General features: G+C 39.6%; 1 protein-coding gene across 1 annotated transcript; it reads left to right on the top strand.

Moving 5' to 3' along the window:
• The first annotated feature begins 2,931 nt into the window (after nucleotides 1-2,931).
• On the top strand, nucleotides 2,932-11,508 carry LOC146611901 (protein tyrosine phosphatase type IVA 2-like). The gene is made up of 8 exons (XM_085342363.1): nucleotides 2,932-3,005; nucleotides 3,550-3,692; nucleotides 4,913-5,038; nucleotides 7,048-7,638; nucleotides 7,728-7,820; nucleotides 9,292-9,422; nucleotides 10,104-10,178; nucleotides 10,259-11,508. The coding sequence occupies exons 4-8, from the start codon at nucleotides 7,543-7,545 to the stop codon at nucleotides 10,368-10,370; spliced, it is 507 nt and encodes a 168-aa protein (XP_085198489.1). The 5' UTR covers nucleotides 2,932-3,005; nucleotides 3,550-3,692; nucleotides 4,913-5,038; nucleotides 7,048-7,542; the 3' UTR covers nucleotides 10,371-11,508.
• Nucleotides 11,509-23,067: the final 11,559 nt, after the last annotated feature.

A 23,067-nucleotide genomic window follows, 5' to 3' on the forward strand; every position in this document is an offset into this window, starting at 1 on the left:
GGTTGGGGACTGGGGCTGCAGGATCGGCTTCCAATGATGCACTGAGCCTTTCTCTTCCTCTCTTTTCCTGATGTACTTATATGCTACTACTGCATGCCATCACTCTGTCGGTTGAGTTTTGTCCTCGTGTTCATAGCCTACCTGCCATTAACTCTTTCCTTCTTTCTTTCTCCTGACCACCCAGTCAGTTGACGCATATGGCTGCACCTCCCTGAGCATGGTTCTACTGAAGGTCATTTCTTCTTAGAAAGGTCTTCCTTCCCAGCATCGCCAAATGGGGACGTTTGATTGCTCTGTGATCTGGTTTTTAGCCTTACAATATAAAGTACCAATTTACCTGAACTAAGTTAAAATTTGTTATGTATTGTTTTGTATAAGACACAATGTTGAGGTAGAAAGGTGTCAGTTGTGAGGAAACACAGTGGAATGTGAATGGAAAAGTATGGATGGATGGAGGGAGAAGCATGCATGCATACAGTATCACTAACAGAAGAAAAGCAGGATTTGCTTCTGAACAAAAATCCACTTTTTACCTTCAGTTTTCTTGGCAAATGTGAGTCTGTTATCCAACAATAGTCCTAAGGACAAAAATCATCTGTTTCAGTTTTATAATCCCACTGTTAAGTCATCTGACTGTTAGGGCTAGATGCCCCGCAGATATGGAGAATGGTGATTTATGACAACTTTTCAGCATCTATTGGAGACCATAGACATACCCTAAGGAGTCAAAATCTATAGAAAGGGACATATGATGATGATGATGACGATGGTGAAGTACTTGCTCAGAGTGGTCATCTGATTGTTGAAATTCTCTCTGTATTATTGTAGCATCTTCCCCCACATTCCCACGCACACCCACTAAAAACAGACCTGCAATAGACACGTATTTATTATCAGTGAATAATAAGTCTGACCATATTGAGCCCACACACACTGATAACAACACAGCAGTAGAAATGATGACGCTGGCACAGTTTAACGTGGAGCTGGAGTCTGTTTACACACCGCGAAGAGCAAAGAGGCGGAGCTGTTACTGAGACAGTGAGCTCAGGTAGAGTGAAAAAAACAGCAGCTGTTCCTGTGATCACCATTAAAACCTTTACTGGGAAAAGGCTAGTGGAGTCCTTTGTCAAAGCACCTGATCAACAAACTGACACGACCAAAAGCAAACGCTGTAGCTGCTCCATCCACCGCTGCTCCGTTTGTTTTACGCAGTCAAAATCTGCAGTAAGAGTCCAGAAGTTGTATTAAAATATGCAGATGAAATGTTATTCATACAGCGTGCTGAATGCTGACAATAGCCGTCCTGTTTTATATGCAGCAAACAGGGGTGAGTATAAAGGGGGGCATTGGGTGTCCTAGACCTTATTAATTTCAAGGCTTTTGTAAGATTTTTAACACTGTAAGTGAAATAATATCAAATATTGTGTTAATTAAAATCCATTAATATTTAAAAATATAGAAATAAGATTTTTTCCACAAGCCAATAAAAATATAAATGGGCTATTAAACTCTGGTCCACTGACCTGATGGTTGTTAGGTTGGACACTGAATTATTATTAATATCTACACTAACATAGCATCTGTTTTCAGCAGCACTTGCTTCCTATTAAAGTCAGAAAGCCTTCCAAGAAGACAGAGTAAAGGTGCATTTCTATGCCTTAGTTTAGTTTGCATATATATCTTATTTTATTTGTGACTTTTGACTGTGCTTGAGATTATTTATACATTTTACAATTTAAGAAAATGTTTTCTTTTAAAAAAAATCTAATTTATTATGACATGTACATACAATCAAAGGGGTTTAGTTGTTTTTTGTGTTTTTTTGACAGATGTTATATGTAGTTAAACGTGAAAACATTGCAATTTCTAAAATGGAAAACAACGAGCAGTTCATTTTGAAAGACCTGTGTTTTTTCTCCTTTGAATGTTTATGATTGCTCATTAATAAGACAAAAATATTTCTTGTTGGATTACTCAGTGAATTGATGGAATAATTTATCGATTCATCGTTCACTAAAATAATTGCTAGCTACATCCCTAGTCTTTCCCCTACAATATAAAGCGACTCGAGGTGACTGTTGATGGCCTATGTGACAAAATACACCAAAAAAACAAAACACCAAAACAAAAAACATTCACTTATCCTTTGGCTTTTAAAAGTTGACATACCTCAGCTGTTCAGGCTCAGGTTACTTTTTTGTATCAGTGGGTAGATTTAGTCTGTAATACATGATCATCCCTTTGTAGATGATAAGCATAGGAAAACATACTGAAGAAATAAATATTAAACAATCTACATTTGGTTATGTGGGATATTAAAGCTACAATTTGTTCATCTAAGCCATGAGCTAACTCCTATATTTGTACTGTGTTGCTCTGCACAGGAGGAAACTTAAATTAAATATGCAAAAAGAGCAAGTCGTCAAATAAAATCAAACCAGTTAGCCATTATAATGGTCTATAATTAATGGTCTGTAATGTAATTGAGTTTGTGTTTCTTATGGATAAATATCCAAAGGTAAAGGAGGACGAGAAAATGGAAACTTGTTTCTAACAATTAAATGAATTAATAAAAAAATTGCAGAGAGAGGGAAGTTGAAATTTTGAGTTCTTTCAAATTGTTGACTTACTGACTATTTCTAAATTTCAAGATACATCAGATACAACACATTTTTTCCTAATTCACAAGGTGGTCAAATTGGAAATGAGAACATTTCTTCAAACACAACAGGTGCTGTTCAGTTTTGAGTAAGTGATTATCATTAAATTAAGCAAAACTCATATAAAACAACATAGTGTCATTGAGTTTGCGAATAATGGTCTTTCTTTTCATTTTTTTAAACCGGAACATGGGTCTTCAGCAGTTTTATTTTGGAAAGACGGTGACCGGTAGTCATCATGTCCTACGTTGCTAACTTGACGTTTTTTTGCAACATGTCTCCCTCGCAGGCTCTCGTCCATTATTAGAAGCTTCTGGATATTTTGTGAAACTGCTTCGTTTTGTAAGTGCTTTTGTTCACGCTGGGCGTTTCAAATCTACGCTATAGCCGTCGCTATTGTCCGGCTAATGTTTCGTTTGCTAGCAAGGTCACTTTACTCGCTGTTATTGAAAGCCGATGAGCGTTTTAGCCTGCTTTTTATTCTGCTTGTTGACCTGGTTTCTAACTGACCTGTCTTGCGGAGCATTTAATGACAGAAGGTGCTGTTGTTTAGTCCAGTAAGACAGTTTGTAAATAATATGCTGACATTTTCTCTTAATCTGCGTGTGTCATAATCGCTCTATGTGTGCCTTAAAAAAACAAAAAAGCCAGCTGGCTTCTCGGTAATTTAACTGTAACTGCCGTGTAGATTAATTTTAAACATGGATGCTCTCGTACAGGTATTTAAGTGATTAGCCTAGTTAAGTGTCATGCTTCCCGGTTTATTTTTCGTTTTTTTTTTAAAAGTCATATTGCGTTTGGTTATTGGAATATCAACATATAAGCTAAAACGCAGCAGCTGAAGTCATCGATAAATATCGACGTGTTTTCTTCTTATTCGCTGCAGGTTAGCACTAAGCTAACGGGCCGTTAGTCAGCCAGGACCCAGAAAAACAGCAGCAGCATCATCATCAATGGTGTGTCTACATCCCGGAGCCGTCACATTTTCCTGTGTCCGCTCAATGAACCATCTCCTCAGCTCTCATCACGGTGAGTATATCACCACGCCGCAGTTCGTGTTGGACTCGGGTAACCATATTTCCAGATAAATTACATCTGGGATAAGTTTAGGGCCGGCTAGAAACATTATGTGGGCAGCTTGGAGAAGGTAAGGACGGGAGATTAGCGCATCCAGCTGGTAACCTGTTTGTCTCTGTTCGTGTGCTGGTATCTCTGACATGAACGTCAGAATGATCTCTGACAGAGGTAAACAGAATAAACAACTTGGTTAGGCTAATATTAGATACACGTCTGTGTTTTAGGTTTGCGGTTTTACAGGCTGAATCATTTGTTCTCTGTAAGAGTAACACAGATGTACCATGAGATTTTGGGTCAGGTAGGAAGGTCAGACCAAGACAGCTACACCACTGAGTATTTCATATATCATTATTTGTCATCCCAAACTATTATCCAGATATCAGCTATCATGCACAGGTAGCTTTATTAGCTTTATTAGGTAGTCAATAAGCTTTATTTATGTCATTAAGATTGTTATGACTATGTTAAGACTACAGCTCTGTCTATAATCCTTCAGTATTCACAGTGGCAGTTCACCTATCAGTCTGCTTGATCATATGAAGGATAAATATCCTGTATTTTCTTTCCCAGCCTTCTAAATAGAAAAGGAAGCTACATTTTTTTTTCTGTACTTTTATGAGGTTGAAGGAAAACTCCCAAAAGTGCCTTAGTTCTAGACTTTTCTCTACAGGAGCACAACTAAATTCTCTAAGGTTTTCACACAAATGAATTGATATATTTTACTATATTTGGTAGTTAAATTCTCAGATATACTGGAATAGAGTTTGCAAAAAGTTCAAAACATAACCAAGCTGAATAAGAGATGCTACGTGAACTCGGTGGGCTCGGGGTTTATCCATCTGCTTGTAAAACTTGTAAAACACAGCAAGAATATCTTGATGCACTAAGGAAATGCCAAACTGTAAAAACACTCAAGACCGAGATCGCAGATTTCACTCTAGTGTTTGCATGGTTGTGTGTTCTCTCTTTGTTTTTTTTCAGTTGCTCCTCTGTCTCGTATCTTTGCTGGGTTTTAGTAGGGATGAGTCTATGTATCACTTTATTCTTTTATGAGCCACGTGTTTTTTGTGTTCACTTTTATAAACCATTAAATGGTTACAGGAGGACAAAGGGTGAAAATGTTGTGCACTCTGGTCTCATGACTTCATCTCTTCTTCATGTCTCGCTCTCAGGCTGCACATGTATGGCGTTGGCGAGGCTTGGAGGGGAGTTTTGCCAAGCCCAGCACCTGCTGCTTATTGTGGACAAGTGAAAAGGAGACGTCAGCTAGGCACACTCACTGCCATTCACGCACACAGGTGAGTGATAAAGGCAGGCGGTGCCTTCATTTGAAACTTTGAGGATAAAGTCTAGTCCTTGATGTGTTATCTCTACAGCATCAAAAGCTTTACTTCTACTGCCTGGCACCCATGGCTCCATTTTTGTACTTTTGTTAATCGTACCATATTAAAGCTTAAAGTCTTCACTTCAGTCTTAGAGTCCACTGTGGTGAAGATCGTCATGCAAATTCTTTATAAAAATGACTACTAACCATGATTTAAGGAATGCTTATTTTTTAAAACCAGTAAGTTTCTCCTGAAGGTGAAAGGGAATCAGCTGCATGCACAGCATGAATTCATACGCAATCCCTTCCTGAACTCGATGTCCCAATTTTTTAAAAAAAAAGCTGTTATGCAGCCAGAGCATGAAAAATAACTTGGTTCAATGTCAATAAAATACATAATTATCACACAGTAAAACAGTTCAGAAAGGTAAAAAAATGTCACTCAAAAAGGGGCTCAGTTAAACAGGATACAATGAATAACCTGTTTATGTTACAATAAGGAGCTTAACTATAAATGATGAGGTGGTAAAGATTTTCTGTATCCGTCTGTGTGGCAGTGGAGCTGAAACGACTTTGAGTGTTCAGCTGCATGTCCAGTAAAATGTGAACAGGACAGTCAAGCTAACTATCCACATCCGTTTACCACAGCCACAGTCCCATCAGCTGATGTAGGAATCCAATCAGTGCGTTGATTCAGATAACAGTCGCAAATTCCTTCAATGAGCGATACGGACGCGTTCCATCAGCTGGCAGTTCAGTATTTGCAGTAACATGGCTGGGATTGCACTGCAGAGATTACCATCTCTGTTTGTTTCCAAATGGGGCGATCGTGGCTCAAGAGTTGGGAATTTGCCTTGTAATCGGAAGGTTGCCGGTTCGAGCCCCGGCTTGGACAGTCTCGGTCGTTGTGTCCTTGGGCAAGACACTTCACCCGTTGCCTACTGGTGGTGGTCAGAGGGCCCGGTGGCGCCAGTGTCCGGCAGTCTGTCACTGCGCCCCAGGGTGGCTGTGGCTACAATGTAGCTTGCCATCACCAGTGTGTGAATGTGTGAGTGAATGGGTGGATGATAGGGGTGGGGGAAAAAATCAATACTGTGTAGTATCGTGATATTTTGTTTGCTAATAATGTATCGATACAGGGACAGCAGAAATCGATATTTTGTTACAAAAAAAGTTTTTGTAGACTGGAACTCTGACTTCAGAGCATGTTGATCCTTTTTCTGAGCAAGAATCCTGACATTGCTTGACTGTCCAAATGTGTTTAACTTGTTTTTTGGCAGCAATAAACATGACAGTTTACTTCTTTTAATTTAAGACATGTTTTATTTTAATTAAGTTTAAAACTTTTTATTTAATGTAAAATTATATTTTGTTTTAATTTACTTTCAAATTCTTCAGTTGCTGAATGGGCTGCATAGTTATCATAAATTGCATAGTTCAGAATAGCTATAATTGTACCAGATGATTGCATTCAGTTAAGTTGGACTAGACTGTAATACAAACCGTTCAGTTTGTCAACAATAAAACTGAAATGAGAGAAAGACTGAGTGTGAGACTTTGATATTAGATAAAATGAATATTGATAAAGTTTGCCTTTATGTACAGAATCTGAATATCGCAAAATATTTTAAGAAATTGCAATAATATCGTATCGTGGGATGTATGGTGATTCCCACCTCTAGTGGATGACTGGGGTCCTTAGGGACTAGCAAAGCGCTATACAAATACAGGCCATTTACCATCTCTGTTTGTCTCAAAAGTCCTGATATCACAGAAAATTCACTAGTAGACACATAAAAACTTGAATTTATAGAGACTTTAAAAACCATTTCATCACAGTAAAGCAGAAAAAATATATATATATATAAAAACATCTTATTTAGATGAGAATTACATTTAAAGTTTACCAGTAAATAAAAAGTCACAGCAAAGCTTTTTTGTTTTAAAGTGACCTAAAATGGCCGACCCTTCCTGTCCTCATAGGTCCCTACTGCCATCCCGTTCAACCCTTATGAAGAAGAGCCACCCTGCAGTCTGTGAGCTGTCTCGGAGAGAGGGGCAAGCATTGGTTTCAGCCTGGGAGTTTCCTCTCTGCTCTTCTTCTTTCCAGCTTTTCCTCTCCTCCTCCTCTTCTTCTTCTGCTGTGATTTGTACAAGTCTTCTCTGAATGGGCTAATAGAGTTGAAAGAAAAAGAGTTTAACTCTTGCCAAGCCAATTTTACTTTTACTTTATTGCCAAGGCAATTTACTTTTCTATTTCTCGACCAAAATTTTGTATTTTCGTGAGATTGATTTAGTAACATTCACTAAAAAACACAATTGTTTTTCTTTAAGTGGGAAGATTTTGTTTGTTTGTTTGTTTGCATTTTGTTTTTAACACTCAGAAGGGTTTTTCCTCAGACTCTGTTACTCCACTCTTTGAAGCACAGTACTTTCCAGACTTTTATTCTTTATTAATAAGCTTCTCTGGGTATAAAAATGAACCGGCCGGCTCCAGTGGAGATCTCCTATGACTGTCTGAGATTCCTCATCACGCACAATCCCACCAATGCACAACTCGGACGGTTTATAGAGGTAACACGTGTTTAAGATCTCTGCACATTTTCTCCTTTGGAAGACACAGAAGCAGGGTGTTGTGTTAAAATGTGTGATTTGATGTGTAGGATCTGAAAGCATTCGGAGTAAATACCTTAGTGCGAGTGTGCGCTGCCACGTATGACAAGACACCGGTGGAACAAGAAGGCATCCAGGTTCTGGTAGGTGATGCGTAGCAAACAGTACTTAGGCGGCTGTAAATAATCACAAGAGCAGTTTGTGAAGAGAGAGTCACACGTTGAGTTTAATGCAGCTACTGTCATTAATGGATTACGCCAGCTTCCAGTACCAAAGTCTAAAAACACACAGAACCTAAATCAAACAATAGAGTGAACGTCAACCACAAAGGGAGGAGTAAGAACATGATCTGCAGGGTAGTTAAAGGATTAATGAGCTGAAAGAAGAAAATTAACCTTCAGGTGAATGAGTTATGCATTTCACTGTCCTGCTGTGATATTTTCCGTGAATCCATGAATCTGTTCTCCCTCTTATCTGGTTCAGGTCATAGTTGAGTTGGAGTCTATCCCAGCAGATTACGAGTTTTTCAGTCTATTTTTCTACAGCTTTTAATGGTTTTTTACATGTACTGGTGTGAAGAGAGTTATGGAAAGGTGTGGGTTTATATATATTTTTTTTAATATTATAGACTTTGATTTTATTATAATGTCCCACTTCTCATCACTGCATCCTGATGTTTTCTGGTGAAATGTGGCTAGACCAGTACTGAAAGATATCCTAAAGAACCTGTTCTTTGACACCTAAGCAGCCAGAGCAGACGTACAAACTGCAGATTGTGCAAAGATGGATGTAGCCGTGCTCAACAGCTTTAAAAAATATTACAGTTTCCTAAGTTGGTATAATGTTCTGTTCAGTATGATGTAAAATGTGTGACCGAGGGCATAAACTCATCAGGAAGGTTTTTATTGAGGTGTCAGTGAGTTCAGTCTCTTTTTTTTTTTTTTTTTTTTTTTAAATTCTCCAGCATCTACTGGCCCCTTCTGGCCATACAACAAAGAATGAAAGTGTTAGGCTCTTCTACCTTGGCTTCACTTTTCAGACCCTATTTATGTTAGTTTACTTTAGTCTTACATCACAGCGTTTACAGCTTTAGCTGGTTTGCAAAGCTCATTCTTAGTTGGGTCTTTAAAGCACAAGAAAATCAATGTGTTATATCTCGCTTACAAGACCCAAGACATACCTGATGATTTCAGGTATATTTGTACAATGTTTGCAGTTCAGTTACCCAAATACTTAAAGTCTTGTGCTGAACACAGTTTCAGAATGTTTTTAAAAAACATAACTAATAGCATAACATTTTGGAATATCTGTAATAAATAATGATAAACAATTTAAATAGAATATTTAAACACAAATTATTTTTTAAAGAGAAAAATAATTTGTGTGTAAATGAATCCAATACAAAAAACCCCACTTGGTCATTTTAGTAGCTAAAGCAGCTTGGTTTTCAGACACAGCACATTATCCTCACATACACTATAGAACTATAATTATAGAAACGTCTCGTGCATTAAGGATGGTCACTAAAATAATTTAGAGGTATTTTAAAAACCTATGAACGCTGACTGGTCTGCAGTAAAACTGAGCTCAAGTTAATGCTTTACTCTTTTTCAGGATTGGCCATTTGATGATGGATCCGCCCCCCCAGACCAGGTGGTCGATGATTGGCTGAGCCTTCTGCAGACAAAGTTTCGAGACGAGCCTGGCTCCTGTGTGGCTGTGCACTGTGTAGCTGGATTGGGACGGTCAGTATGAAGCTGACACGTGATTTATTCTGATGTTTAGTACACAATAATTTTATATACAGCACAATGTGTTGTGCGTGTTTTCAGCTGCGTTTACTCTTCAGGTTTTGTTTGGTTAGTGTGTGTCTGCTTGATCTTTCCTACTTCTAAGCCTTAAACAGACAGCAGCCACTGTGCTCACACTTCAAGATAGTAGTTCCTATTTTGGTAATGAGCATAATATAAACAGTCAGTTTAACACACTTTAAGGATGACTGCAATAAAGTGACAGCTGACAAAAGCATTCATTTTGCTCTCGCTGTGGTAGTTTCAGTTATTTCCCACAAAAAACCTGCCAAGTAAGTCATACAGGTGTCAAATAAATCAGAGCTCTGGAAACCTTTACAACTGGCTGGCTTGTACTTGTGTGTAAGTTGGAGCCTAAATATATGGCAGTGTTTTTTAGCTGCAGGCTGCCCTTGGTGACTCAAAGCTCCAAATTGTCCGTCAGTAGTTGTCTTAGCTGCGAAGGCTACAAGTGTAGGCTCTTAAAAGTTACTGAGTTGAATTCTCTTGGAGGCAAATGATTAAACTAGGAAAATATCACCCCCAACAAATGCAACTGAGTCACCTGTTATAGTCTACCACCAGTCACATACAGGGGTTAAAGTTTAACTAAGGCTTCCTCTTGTTTGTCCTCAGAGCGCCCGTGTTGGTGGCTCTGGCTCTAATTGAATGTGGGATGGAATACGAGGATGCGGTGCACCTAATAAGACAGTAAGCTTTGATTCTGCTGCTCCTCCTTTTCTTGCATTGTATTTCGGAAACTGAGCCTAATGTCTCCTCCATTTTGCCAGGAAGCGCCGTGGAGCTTTAAATGCCAAGCAGCTGCATTACCTGGAGAACTACAAGCCTAAACTGTGTCTGCGCTCCAAAGATGCCAACGGGCAAAGCTGCTGTGTACAGTAGGACTCTTTGCAAAAAGAAAGTGGAGGTTTTAAAGTTTTTATTTCCGTTTCTTTGGTTTCAAACCTCCCCTGAACATGTAGCAAAAACCCACAAATACTTAAACAGAGATTTAAAAGCTTGTTTGTCTGTAATGTAAAAATAAAAAACCCCAATAAGATGTGATGAATAATGCAGCTGGCAGTGTGTTTGACAGTGTTCTATAGTCTGCAGCTTGATATTTGCTCTAAGCTAAATGCTGAATAAATAGAGGCTTGTTGGTTTATTGCACATCAATCCACACAGTGACTGAGAGTGATTTATTTATGAGTCTGTGCTCACTGATCAAATCAATGTCCTGCAACCAGAATGCCAGAAGAATTCAGTTTGAAAACACACAATATTTAAGATGAAAACATATGATGACATGTGTTCTCAGTGTGATGCAAATGTTAGATTATCTACTTTCCTTTTATGTCCCAAATCAGTCATAAGCTTCTGTAGAATAAACTTGTGTTGGCTATAAATATTTGGCGCTGACCTCCATGGAAGTGGACTAACATGTGGAAGAACAGTTGTTAACAAAGGAACATGTAAAGGCTTTGGTAGATTATCCTAGTAACTGACAAGCATTAAGAACATAATTAAAATCGTCCAAATATTCACATTTCTTCCACTGCATCATACACGTTTGTGGGCCAGTAAACAGTATGGGGTATTAATCTACCCGCTAACACTAAAGCGTGGATAATCTGCTCGATGAAAATCTGAGATCCACTCTCGGGTCCATTCAGACGCATTAATGTTCACTATTAGACGTTAGGGGATAAGTTAGCAACACAATCATTCAGATGATTTTAGAGCCAAAGTTCTTCTCATCTCTCTGATCAACAGGATAATCTCCCAAATACTTTATGTGTTCCTGTTGCAACAACCATGTAACGGCACTGTGGAGCCACAGTGGCTGCCACTGCAACATTACTGGCCATAGTTCTCATCCATCTCTGGCTCCACTTAGCTCTTCGGTCAGTGTTTGTAAGATGTATCTGGTCTTTGTGCCATTATTTTCTTATAGATTTTATTTTATTTGTTCCTTCCTGTACCCTGTATCTGTTTGTATCTGTTATTTATTGTTTCTTTGTGAGATGTTTGTCTGATGGATGGGGGAAAAAAAATCTTAGTCTTGGAAAATTAAAGTGTTTAGTAATCTTAACTGTTGGTTTTTGTATGTTTTGATGCAAAATGAGGCAATTTTGGCAGTCCCAGTGTTATTGTGACTTAAGAAAATACATTTTTTAAATTGTCTTTGGTATCAATTGATAAATTTGACAAATATTTAGAGTGATAGCCACATAAAGGAAACTGTAATCAGACCAAATTATCCGGGGGGATGCTGTGGTCCTGATCATTTCAGCCACACGTATTTTTTTTGTTTGTTTTTGGCACAAATATATTTAAGTTTAATTAAATAAACCCTTGATCAAAATGATATGCAGAAAATCCCTGCATTGTACGGGTTTAAAAATTTCAGACGTATTAATAATTTATCCTCACAAAGCTCTGGCCATCTTCCGCATCAGCTCAGCGGTTGGACTGTTACCCATGCCTGATTTCTGTGAACTCGCCATTGCACAAAGCGAGCCGGCCTTCGGCTGTGGTGGTGCTTGTCTGAGTGGAATCGCAGCATCACGTGGACCCTGTGGATGGCTGAAGGTTGATTGGTTTTATTGACTGACCTACAAAAAGAAAAACATGCACAGGAACTGACCTTGAACTGACGAGCTGCAGCTGATTGATAATAATCCACCAACCGTGAGGGCCGATTTATTAGGTACAGTTTACTAGTGACTACTGGGACTTTGACCTTCAGGACTGCCTCAATTCTTCATGCTCCAAATATGCTCTGTGGGACTGAGATTTGGTGACAGTGGGAGCCATTAGAGTACAGTCTTAAGAACTGTACTCTAATGGCTCTGTACTCAGTTGGTATGAACACTCTCAAGTGTGCTCATAAAGTGGGACGTGGGAGGGATCCATGCTTTCATGTTGTTTGTCTTAAACAACATGAAAGCATGGATCCTACAATTTGAACACTGGAGCTGTGGTGGTTCTCGCGTGCCTGGAGCGCTGGGACCCTCTGCTCGCACCGGGGTGGGCGGCCTTTACCAGGGTTGACTGCCTGTCTCCTCTGGGACTACCACTCCTTGGTGTGGGTGCCCCATCTGGGACCTCCCTCCTCCTGATGGGATGAGCGCGCAGAGACGTGTGGCCTTGCGTCTTTAGTACTCTTGGGGGCTGCGGATGGCCCAGTTCTCCCGGACCCATCTCTTCCTGCCTCTGGCTCCTGGGGGACGCTATTACAGCTTCCCACCTTCATTCCCAAGTATGTTTCATAACAAATACACACTCACACTCTGTCTCTTTCTGTCTCTCACACACACGCACACACTCTGCCTGTCCTAGCTTAGACATTGTCATACTGTGTACCACATATAATGTGGTACAAGAGGAGCCTATAGAGAATTTATAGAGCTAATCTTGGAAAAGCAAAATATGTTTGGCTCAGATCATAATTCTGATTGCAAAAGCTGCCAGACAGGATTTAAAAAACATAAATAAATAAAAATAATTAAGTAATTTTCACTGAGATTTAAAAGAAAAACCACAAGCTGCACTTTGTAAACCTTCAAATGCATTTAAAGCTTTGAACATGAAGGTAATTTCTGTTTACAAGTGATTGACCACATCACAGTAATAACAGGTTTTAGTTGATAAAGGCCTACAGCGTGTCAGAGGAAGCATTTCAATGAACTTAGGGCAGTAATTTAGTCGTTTATGACTTTAAAATGAGCATCATGGCTCATTGAGGACATAAATACATACACGGGCAGACAAATCGTCCTTGGCAGCAGAGGACAGCTCTGTGATAATCTGCTGAATTTATGGCAGCTGAGCATCTCTAAGCTCAGTGTAAGCTATATAAACTCTGTGTGCGAGTCCACGGCGTCCTATGTCGTCGTTTTTCCTTCTTCCCGTTTAATTTTGAAAGGGGATGGGAAATTTAAGACGGATCTTGGATTGAAAAAAAATATCTTGCCCAACAATTCTGCTGTTATAAAAAATTACAATTTTGCAAAACTGTAAAGTTTATTCAATATTTTAATTGATGCTGTAAAACTGTTTACCTAAATATTTTTATTTTTTTTGGTTAGGTCTGCAGAATGAGCTTAAAGAATCTCAGCTTTCAGACTTAGCAATTGAGACTCTTTATTCTGTATCCATGTACTCTCTTTCAAAGGACCAGGAAAACTGACTCCCGAGGTGTATAATGGACATGTTATTTCTTACATTAATTAATTAAACAGTCTGGCTTCTCTTCCAAGCGGGGCATCTGGTATTTTGATGTTGAACCGACACCAAAGTGTGATCAAAGGAGAAATGTGAAACCAGCCATCGTTGGGCTGCAGCAACAAGAGCCACCAAGTCAGCGGTTTGACTAAAAGTGGCTACATGTGCACAGAAGATGGCTCTAGTGGATGATCGCAGGATCCTTTCCATGACTGAAAAATCAATAAATAACCCTTTTCAGAGCAACCAAGCTAGAACACTCTTCAGGTGGCAGGCATATCTTGATGCACACCTACTGTGAAGATGAAAGAAAACACAAGCGATTCATCAGCCGCAAGAGCAGAAAAAGAAATGGAGCCAGAAGTTCTTTTAATGGTTGAAAATCAGATTAAGATGAAATCAGAGAGAAGAAATTAAATAAAAGGCCAAAAGATCTGAAGCCTACATCACTTTCTGTCAGACAGGCATGGTTTCTGGGTCTACATGTCAACTGAATCCTGATTGGTTCATTTTAAATCCAGGTTTCTGCCATATTTCTGCTCTCAGCTAGAAAACTTTACGCTATATGCCATAGTACATATATCTGCAAATTTACTCGTATAGTTCCATCTCAGACTCAACTTTGAAGTGTTGAGCCCATCACACATTTTATAGCGTAAACATGAAGAAGTAAATAATTTTGTTTTGACTAATAAAGCAGAGACATTGTAAGAAAGAGATAAACCTTTTAAAGGCTTATTTTATGGCAGAAACCTAGAATACCTAAGCTTAAAACAAAAAATTTAATTTGACTGGTGGTTCTTTACATGCAGTTTTAATGTTCTGGTGATCACTAAAATTAAAGTTAGAAAATACTTTACAATACCTTCCCAAACAAGCGTTTCTTATAATGATGACACTGGCTTTGAGAAGTATTTTTACTTCAGTTCAAGTTAAAGCTCAGCTAAACCAGCTATAACAGTATTTTACGGTTTAATGTGAGTACTTTTAAGTACCACAGTGCTTCATTCAGCACTGTACGTTCAGTGGAAATACAGGCACTGAAAAGTCCGAGTCACCGTGAATATACCTCCACATATTCTGCGTAGTTAGGCGAGTTTGCAGGAACAAGGCAGAAGGCACTCTGTAGTGTGAAACTTTTTTTGTTGCTCATGAGGCCGACAGAGGGCGCTCGCACTCAGAAATCAGATGAATTAACGCAAAATGATATGAAGCTTTACTTTAACGATTGTTCAGCCACCGATTTTTACTACAGGACTACTAGAAGAGGAGGAAGAGGAGGAGGAGAGCAGGGGTCAGATGGGAGGGATGATCAGGACGGCGACCCAGTTCACCCCGCAAACCAAACCGGACGACCGCCCACAGCTGATCAAAGGATGCAATTAGTGAGATTTTAAGGGTGATTCAAGTTTATAAAAACATCCAGCTGCATTTCCCCCTGGAGAGAGAGAGAGAGAGAGAGAGGGGGGGGGGAGGAAGGAAGGAAGAGGGAGGGACTGAGGAGTAGAGAGGAGCTGGAGTTTTAGGTTTCCCAAGCATCTGGATGTCTGGCAGGGAGAGACGAAAAAAGGAAAAGGGCTCGGATTTATGGAAAACTGTCCCGAAGCAAAGGTAAAAGGCAGAAAAAGCACGCGCAGAGGGGAGAGAAGAGGAAAATAAGGAGGAGAAAGTTGTTTTTCCAGCGGGACGGGTGCAGCATCGCAGCGAGCAGCAGGAATGTTACCGGTGAGTTTTCATTCATGAAAGGTTCCAGGAGTTTATGGATATGCAACTTCTGAACTGAAGAGTCGAGCTGAGGCAGCAGCCTGGAGCCTACAGCTTCAAACACACGTCAGACCCTTAGAAATAAGCTCATTTCACTCCTGCAATCTATGTCTGGATGAGGGTATAGTTTGTTTCAGTTCATTTATTAATTAAACATTTTTTAAACGTACTGTGTGCATTAATTTAAATGTGCCAAACCTCAATATAAATGCATGCTGAGCTTTCACTTGCTTGTGCAAGTGCAACTACTGATAGGCAGGATAAGGATAAGATAAGATAGGCTGGGATTGAATTTATTTATTCTAAAAGTTTGGAATTTCCTGTAACACAGCTGCCAAAATATTAAATACCGGTACTACTTCTAACAAAATAGTTGAAATAAGGCACTAATAGGTCATTAAGGTATTGATACCTAATAGAAAAAAAGAAATCAGATTCAGTGGGTTAAAGGCTAAAAAAATAAAAAATAAAAAATAATAAAAATATATAAATAAATATATATAATATATAATAAATATATAAAGCTATGTAAAAAGTTTTATTTCAATGCAACAAAGTGGCTCAATAGTTGGACTCAATAAAACTGTAGTTTTCTAATACATGAGAAGCTCAGCATGTAAAGTGCTGTGACAGTCCAATTTTTACCCTTGTTTTCCACTTAACTGTTTAATTTTCAAGAGCGGCACGAACTTGGAAACCAACGCACAGTTTAGGAAACGCTTTGAGCACTTCCCATGTCATCTCCAGGAATGTTAGCGGTGAATTTTCATTCAGAGACAAGGAAACAAAGAAATAACTAAACTGCTCAGCACTTCTCACATTCCTTCAACTTTAGTGAGTGCACGTCACACAACAGCCAATCATCAGCCAGAACCAACAAGACAGCTGATTATGTGACTGTATCCTGATATTTTTCACCATGTTTTTTTCCTAATATTTAAACATTCGTTTGGAATTGTGGGAAACATTTTTACACCAGACTTCATTTAGTCTGTTTGAGCCAGATGACTGCAAAGTGACTCAGTGCAATACTTCATGTAATTTTAGATTTTCTTCCCATCTCTGAGGGGGTCTAAGGGCACATCTTTCACCATCTTACAATGCTGTGATTGCAGCCATTTCCCAACTCTGTGAATGGAACTCACGGCCATTTATTAATGGTCACGACAGGATTAACAAATATGAAACTGAGATCGTGGTGCAACTGTACTGTTGCAACATCAGATGATGTTGAGGAAGTCATTGAAGATGTTTTTGACACTAAAAACTTTCCAACCAGATGAACAGAATCAAGTTTCTGTGACTTGGAGGAAAAATGGACATGACGACAAAATAAACTGTGGTTCACTGGTTTTGTGCTGAGATTTTCCACAGTTGTCCCAAATTACCTCCTATCAGTGTCTTCCTATTGGTGTCTAAGCAAAAGTCTTTTAACCATTTATAAAGCATTAACTACATCTCATTAACCCTTTATGAACAGCCTTATCATAATGTGGGTTATGCAGCAGACGCTGGAGGTTCTCTGTATGTACACACAGGAAATATCTGCAGTCGAGCGCAGAGTGCCTGAAGTGTTTTTGTACTGCCAGGTCCATTTGTGCTGGTTTTTGGTTAGGTGCCTGAAGCGGGGTCTGTGTTTAGCACCAGCTTGACACATTTTCACATTTTGTTCTAGAACATATAATCCCTGAAAAGATAAAAAAGTGCATTTTGGAACGGGTAGGTGCTTTACAGAGGGCGTGTGCTAACGAGGGGCATAATATTAGAGTCTTCTCATCATCCTGCTCTTTTCTGGTCCACTGATAGCGTTGCACTTCTTGCATTTGCATTTATATTTGCACTTCAAACATCACGACAGTGGCACAAGCCGTTAGCCAATGAGATCCACCCTTTGCTTTTGGTATCAGCTTTCAAAACACCAAGATAGTGATGGCGAAAACAGCCATCTTGAGGCTTGAAAATGAGACTTCACAAACTTAATGGGTGATGTGACAGTAGCCACCTCCATTCACTGTCTATAAAAAGCATCATCTGCTTCATCTACTTTGCTGAAGGTCCCGACCAATGTTATGTTTCCATTCACACAGTAGAGTTAATGTATATATATGTTTGCGTTCGTGCTTGTGTTGATCTGCATCTTTTAGAGAAAAAGTCTCAAATTACCAACCCTGAAATCGGTGGACATTAGTATTCCTGTTTCCCTTCCGTCCTTCCTCCCTCTATTCCCGTTTCTCTTTATCTCTCTCTCTCCCACATGACACATGGCAGAAAACACTACACCTCTTTGTGGCTGCTGTCAGCTCCAGACAATACTCTGAAGATATACAGAAGTGTTTACTCTATAGAGCGAGGCAGAGAAAGAGAGTCATAGAAGCCTGCTACTTTGACTTTTGACCTCACCCTGAATTTCCAGTCCTCCACCTCGGTTCAGGCGCTTTCTCTAACCTTTGATCCAAAGTACACCATCTCCTAGCTTGTTCTGGAAACCAGCCACTGTTCACTGTATTGTTTTGACAATTAAAGCTCTTTTGCCCTCGTGTCTCCAAACAGGGGCAGCTCACAAGACTGACACAACAAATTCAAAACAGAGCATGATATCATCTGGCAACTTCTTCTGAAATGTTGAGCAGCCGGCACATATTTTCCTGGGTACAGAGCCGGCAGCACTGCCGTCAGTATCTTCTTTTTCCACGAATAGCGAAGCTACAGAAATATTACAAACGCCGCACAATCTCTCATTTACTTTATTTTATGTTGAACTTCATGAAAAATTTTGCATCTTCCTCAGAATTTTTATTCAAAGCTTTAGCACAGAAAACCTATACTCTTACCTTAAAAGACTCATTTACAGCGCCATATTTTTGCTCAAATGCTGCTACTAGAGTAGCTTTGCATGATTCAGACTCATATATTGACATAGTAACCATTGGCGCTTTTGTTTACCTTATAATATGAAATTGAAAGGACAGAGTATAAGAAAAAGCTCAATAGCTTCCCCTTAAAAACATGTCTTTACTTAAAATGTAATGGTAAATACAGAGGGGGCGTGCCATGTTGTAGGCGTGCCATGTTGGTGACAGAAGTTACATGTAAACGTCACGGAGCAGAGTCATTTCTATTGGTTTAGGACGTTTATGTTAGAATTTAACTCTAAGTGCTGCTGGATCTAAGTTAAGTGTCAGAGACACACCTGAAATGCTCTAGGCTCTAAATATTATTTTATCTTTATTCGTGTATTTTTACCAGTAGCAAATTTAGCATTGTCCGTCGCTAATGTCTGTAATACATCACGTCTGGATTGGAAAAAACAACATTTTAAGCTTGGTGAAAATATTTGTAAATGGATCAAGTGGCTTTTTGCTTTGGAGTATTTCTTTATTTTAGTCAAATAACTGTGGTATTTTGTGAAAAGTTGTTATGCATAGACTTTGTAGAAAAAGAAAGACTAAAGAAAGTCCATGAAAATAAATGATTTATTAATACAGCAGCAGTGTATTGCCCCCCAAGTGTGAGAATTGTTTTGCTTCTCATTGAGCTGGTAGCTCATGTTTTACTCAATGCACACAGTCCCTATAGAGACGGTACTGACTGTTCTGTGGGTGTGTGGGTGAGGGGGTGTGGATAGTGAGAGTAGGGTGGCTGAAACACAAATCACCTTCAGCTGTCACTGTGGCCTACTCCCCCCCCCCCCCACCCACACACACACATACACAGAGGCCAAGATCTGGCAGTAGGGAGGCTGGTGTGACTCTGGGATTGTTTTTTGTTTTTTAATTTTTTGTTTTGTTATTTGTTGTTTATGCTCCTTGCTTTTTTTTTTATTTAGAAGCTTTATTCATTTAAGCGCAACACACCTTTAATAACCAGAGGAAACATTTTTGGATGCAATGAAACCAAGCAGCAACCTCCAGAGCTAAAGAACAGTCTGAGTTAAAATGCCAAAACATGCAGTTCCTGTAGTGGCCACTTGAGGCTGGCTCCAGAGTGAGTCCCCCACCCGAATTTACATATTTAACCCATATCAAGCACATTTACAGGTGGTACCACAAATGGTTTTGGCCTTTACAGACAGGTTAATCCTATCCATAAAGGCACCTTCTTAATATCACTCCTTCACCTAGATAATTGCCTTAGAGGCGTGGCCACATTCATTGACAGGCAGCTGGAGCCGATTAGCAATTTCTTGTTTTCATCTTCACTACTTTGAATCCTAAAACTGGACTTTCTCACTATATTTATGGTGTTAGTGTCTTTAAAATCATTTTTGAATTGAATTATCTGCGTGCTTCAGTTTTAGTGAGTGAAATCCTAGCATTGTATTAATCCTCTACCTAAGTTACCCAGACAGTTTATGAATGCTTGCGTTAGTCGATAAATTAACACTCCAGCCATTCGTCCATATCAGGTAACTTCTGGCTAAAAAGAACAAAGGAAACCCACCACGATGCTCCATGGAGCTTCTTTTATCTGGTCTGTGGTTAAAATCTCCAACTTTACAACAAAAGTGTTTTATCTGCAGAGGTTATAGCCTCTGCAGATAGTTTCCTACCTGTCTAAAAAGTCTACAGGTGGCTGAAGGACACCATAAACTGTATGATAGACAGACATCACACCATCACTTCACTGTGTATTGATGTTGTGGTTCTAAGAGTTGAGAGATTTGAGTGTGCAGTGTTCTCAGCTTTTCAAATTGTGACTTTGTTATCAAAGTCACTATGTATCCAAACAGAAATCACTTTTTTAAGCAGAAGAGTCGCCCCCTGTTGGCCTTTAAAGAGAATACAGACGTGGAAGCTACTTCCATCTTTACATCATCTGTTTACATGGTTTCATTCACCTGGATATTGGATTTAAGGGCGTGGTGTCCTGACACAGGCAGCTGTAGCTAATTGCTGTCTGTTAGATTTCACGTTGCTAATGGAAGCCACTGAACTAGATCTCTACGTCTGTTTTGTGCTCTGGGTACCTTTTGGAGCATTTTTAACGGTTTGCTTAATTGTATTTTTGAGTTAGCTTAAAATATGTCATCAGTCTGCCCTCAGTGAGCACTGCTCCATATCTCCTAGTTAAAGCTTTAAATCCCTCCAGTTTAACAGCAGGTGTTCCTTGAAGCTGCCTCTCTGGAGGGGCCGAGCTATTTTCTATTCAGTGTGCAACACTTTCCAAATTTTCTCCCCACCCACGTTGGCTGATTTATCCTTTCATGATTCATGATTAACAAGTAAACGCACTGTCGTTTGAAATATCACAGAAATTTAATTTAAGTTGTGTGGGCTGCTGCAACCAGCTGCTCTCAGATCTTCTTCCTGATTTAATTTAAGCTCCTAGACCAGAAAGATCTAAGGTGGAGGCAACAGTGTAAGAGCAGAAGCAGTCGCAGGACATGCAGAAAAAAAAGTGGAAAATGGTGCAAAACTTTGAAGAAAGGAACCACCTGCAAACCATTTCACTCCCCGGAGAACTTCTCTCCATGAACGACTGGTAGAGCAGATATAGGAACACTACAGTCCCACATCCCCAACACAGTCTATCATCATTCAAAACAGCAATGCAACAGCAGCCCAAACATCATCCAGTCACATTGGTTACATAATTCACAGGAAAATGACACACTTCCTGACACGGCCATTATGCTTGGTTATACAACTAATGCGGTGAAAGACAGACTCACAGTCTGTAAATACAAGGCCGTCTTTGTAGAAACTTTATATGTCGTAGGCATTCTGAACCATCGAGGCCTAGATTCAAATGAAATATGAACTTTCAGCTTCTTTGAAAAAGATGATGAGGAGGATTACATGGACTGTGGACCAGGCTATTTCTTGGTTGTTGGCATGCAAAGAAGTCATGCTCCCTCACCACCAGTCGCTTGGTCATAGACTGATGGCCCCAAAGCTAAATCAGCTGCAGTGTGAGGTCTGTTTTATTGTCTCAAGTGGTGGATTCCAAGTTTGATTAAATATCGCCAAAGTGAGTTTGATCCTTTAGAGATTTTATAGGGAAGAGAGGCTGGATTTCAAGTAACTCAGAATCCTATTCACGATTAATGGGGAGGGGAGCATGAGGTGGAGCGATGGATTAGTGTGGAAATGCAGGCATTTAACTGGCCTGCTGTGGTGAAGAGAGAGCTGAGCTGGAAGGTGACGATTTCTTCTTAGCAGTCCACTCTTAGCAGTTTCCTCTGAGATCAGCCTTAGACACTGGGTCAAGAACATCTGGTGGGATTAGAGCCACTGCTCCATATTGAAAGGAGCTGAGGTAGCATGTACATGCCTCCTGGGTGCGTACTATCTGTGCATACACGTCTGGGAGGACACCCCTGGGTAGACCCAGAACCTGCTGAAAAGATTATATATCTCATCTGTCCTGAGAAAGCCTTGGGATTCCCCGAGGAGGAACTGAAAAGCATTGCTGCAACCCCAACCTGACTTTGGTTAACTGAAAGGTAACGGAGGATGGAATTCCCTTTTTTGGGTTATTATTATCCTAGTATGATGAATTTTACTTTTTCCTCATTATTTTAAACAAAGAAATAATGAAGTTTGTAACTTTCTTGTTTGTTTTAAAGAAACACATTGGTACATTAGATCATCTAGAGGCTGAAATAAAGGTGAACCTGTGGCTGGATGTACGTACGTTCATAAAATTATTTAAACAAACATACTAAAATATTCTGATATTTACACACTCAGTCATGCAGTACTTGCAAACAGACACAAGTTAGTTTACACGGTATTAGCTCACTGAATGATTGTAGCTGTTTAAGAACTTATTGTAAGCACTTGTCCTTCTAGTGGACAGCTGGTGACAGCTGATAAACATGCCTCAGTGGTTTCTCATATGCCTTAGTGTGACGTGCAAACATGCACACTGCAGTCAGCGTACTTCCTGTAGAGCTGTAATGGACGAATGGTTGGAAAAGTGGGTGTGAGAGAGCCTGGTTGTCTCTGTTCTGTGCCTGTATTGTATGTTGTAGGTGGTTGTACATCACTGTCCTCTTTAGGAACTTGGACAAACATTTTGTGTATTAAATCCAAACTCATAGTAGATGTTCGTTGGTCTGAAGGCCCTGATAATACACGTGGCAGTTGCAGACTGCTATCATTTATAAGAAAAACACTGCCTGCTATGTGATTAAAAGTTAATCTTTCCACTTATCTATTAATGACACGTGTGACTGATGAAACGTCTTAATGATGCTCTTCACTTGAATTCGAGTATCTCTGAATATAACTCTTTAATCAAGAAAAGTCCTTCTCACTCATCACTGTCTGGCTCAAGTGTCTTCAGGCAGCAGCTGCAAAGGATTGTGGGGCATAAATATCAGTCAGAGTCACATGATAAATAATCTGTGTTGAAGATTTCTGATTACGCGTGTGCAAGAACAGGAGGAACAGTAGATTTAGTCACAGTGCATGTTAATGTAACGTCTCTTTTCTACTGAACTGTGTACTGATTTTCTGCCAATAGCTGCCGCAGAGACAGAGGGTATCTGTGTGTGTTTGAGCACATGCACCCAACATGTGACCTTGTGTGACAGGAACAGAGAGCGAGGGGTGAAGCTCTTCTGCCAGTGTACCTTCTGTGTCCTATCTGTGTGTGTGTGTGT

This window comes from Diplotaxodon limnothrissa, linkage group LG19 (genome assembly GCF_057381915.1).
Source record: "Diplotaxodon limnothrissa isolate DT_005_m linkage group LG19, D_limnothrissa_male_GT1.1, whole genome shotgun sequence".
In the NCBI taxonomy this organism is placed as follows: domain Eukaryota; kingdom Metazoa; phylum Chordata; class Actinopteri; order Cichliformes; family Cichlidae; genus Diplotaxodon; species Diplotaxodon limnothrissa.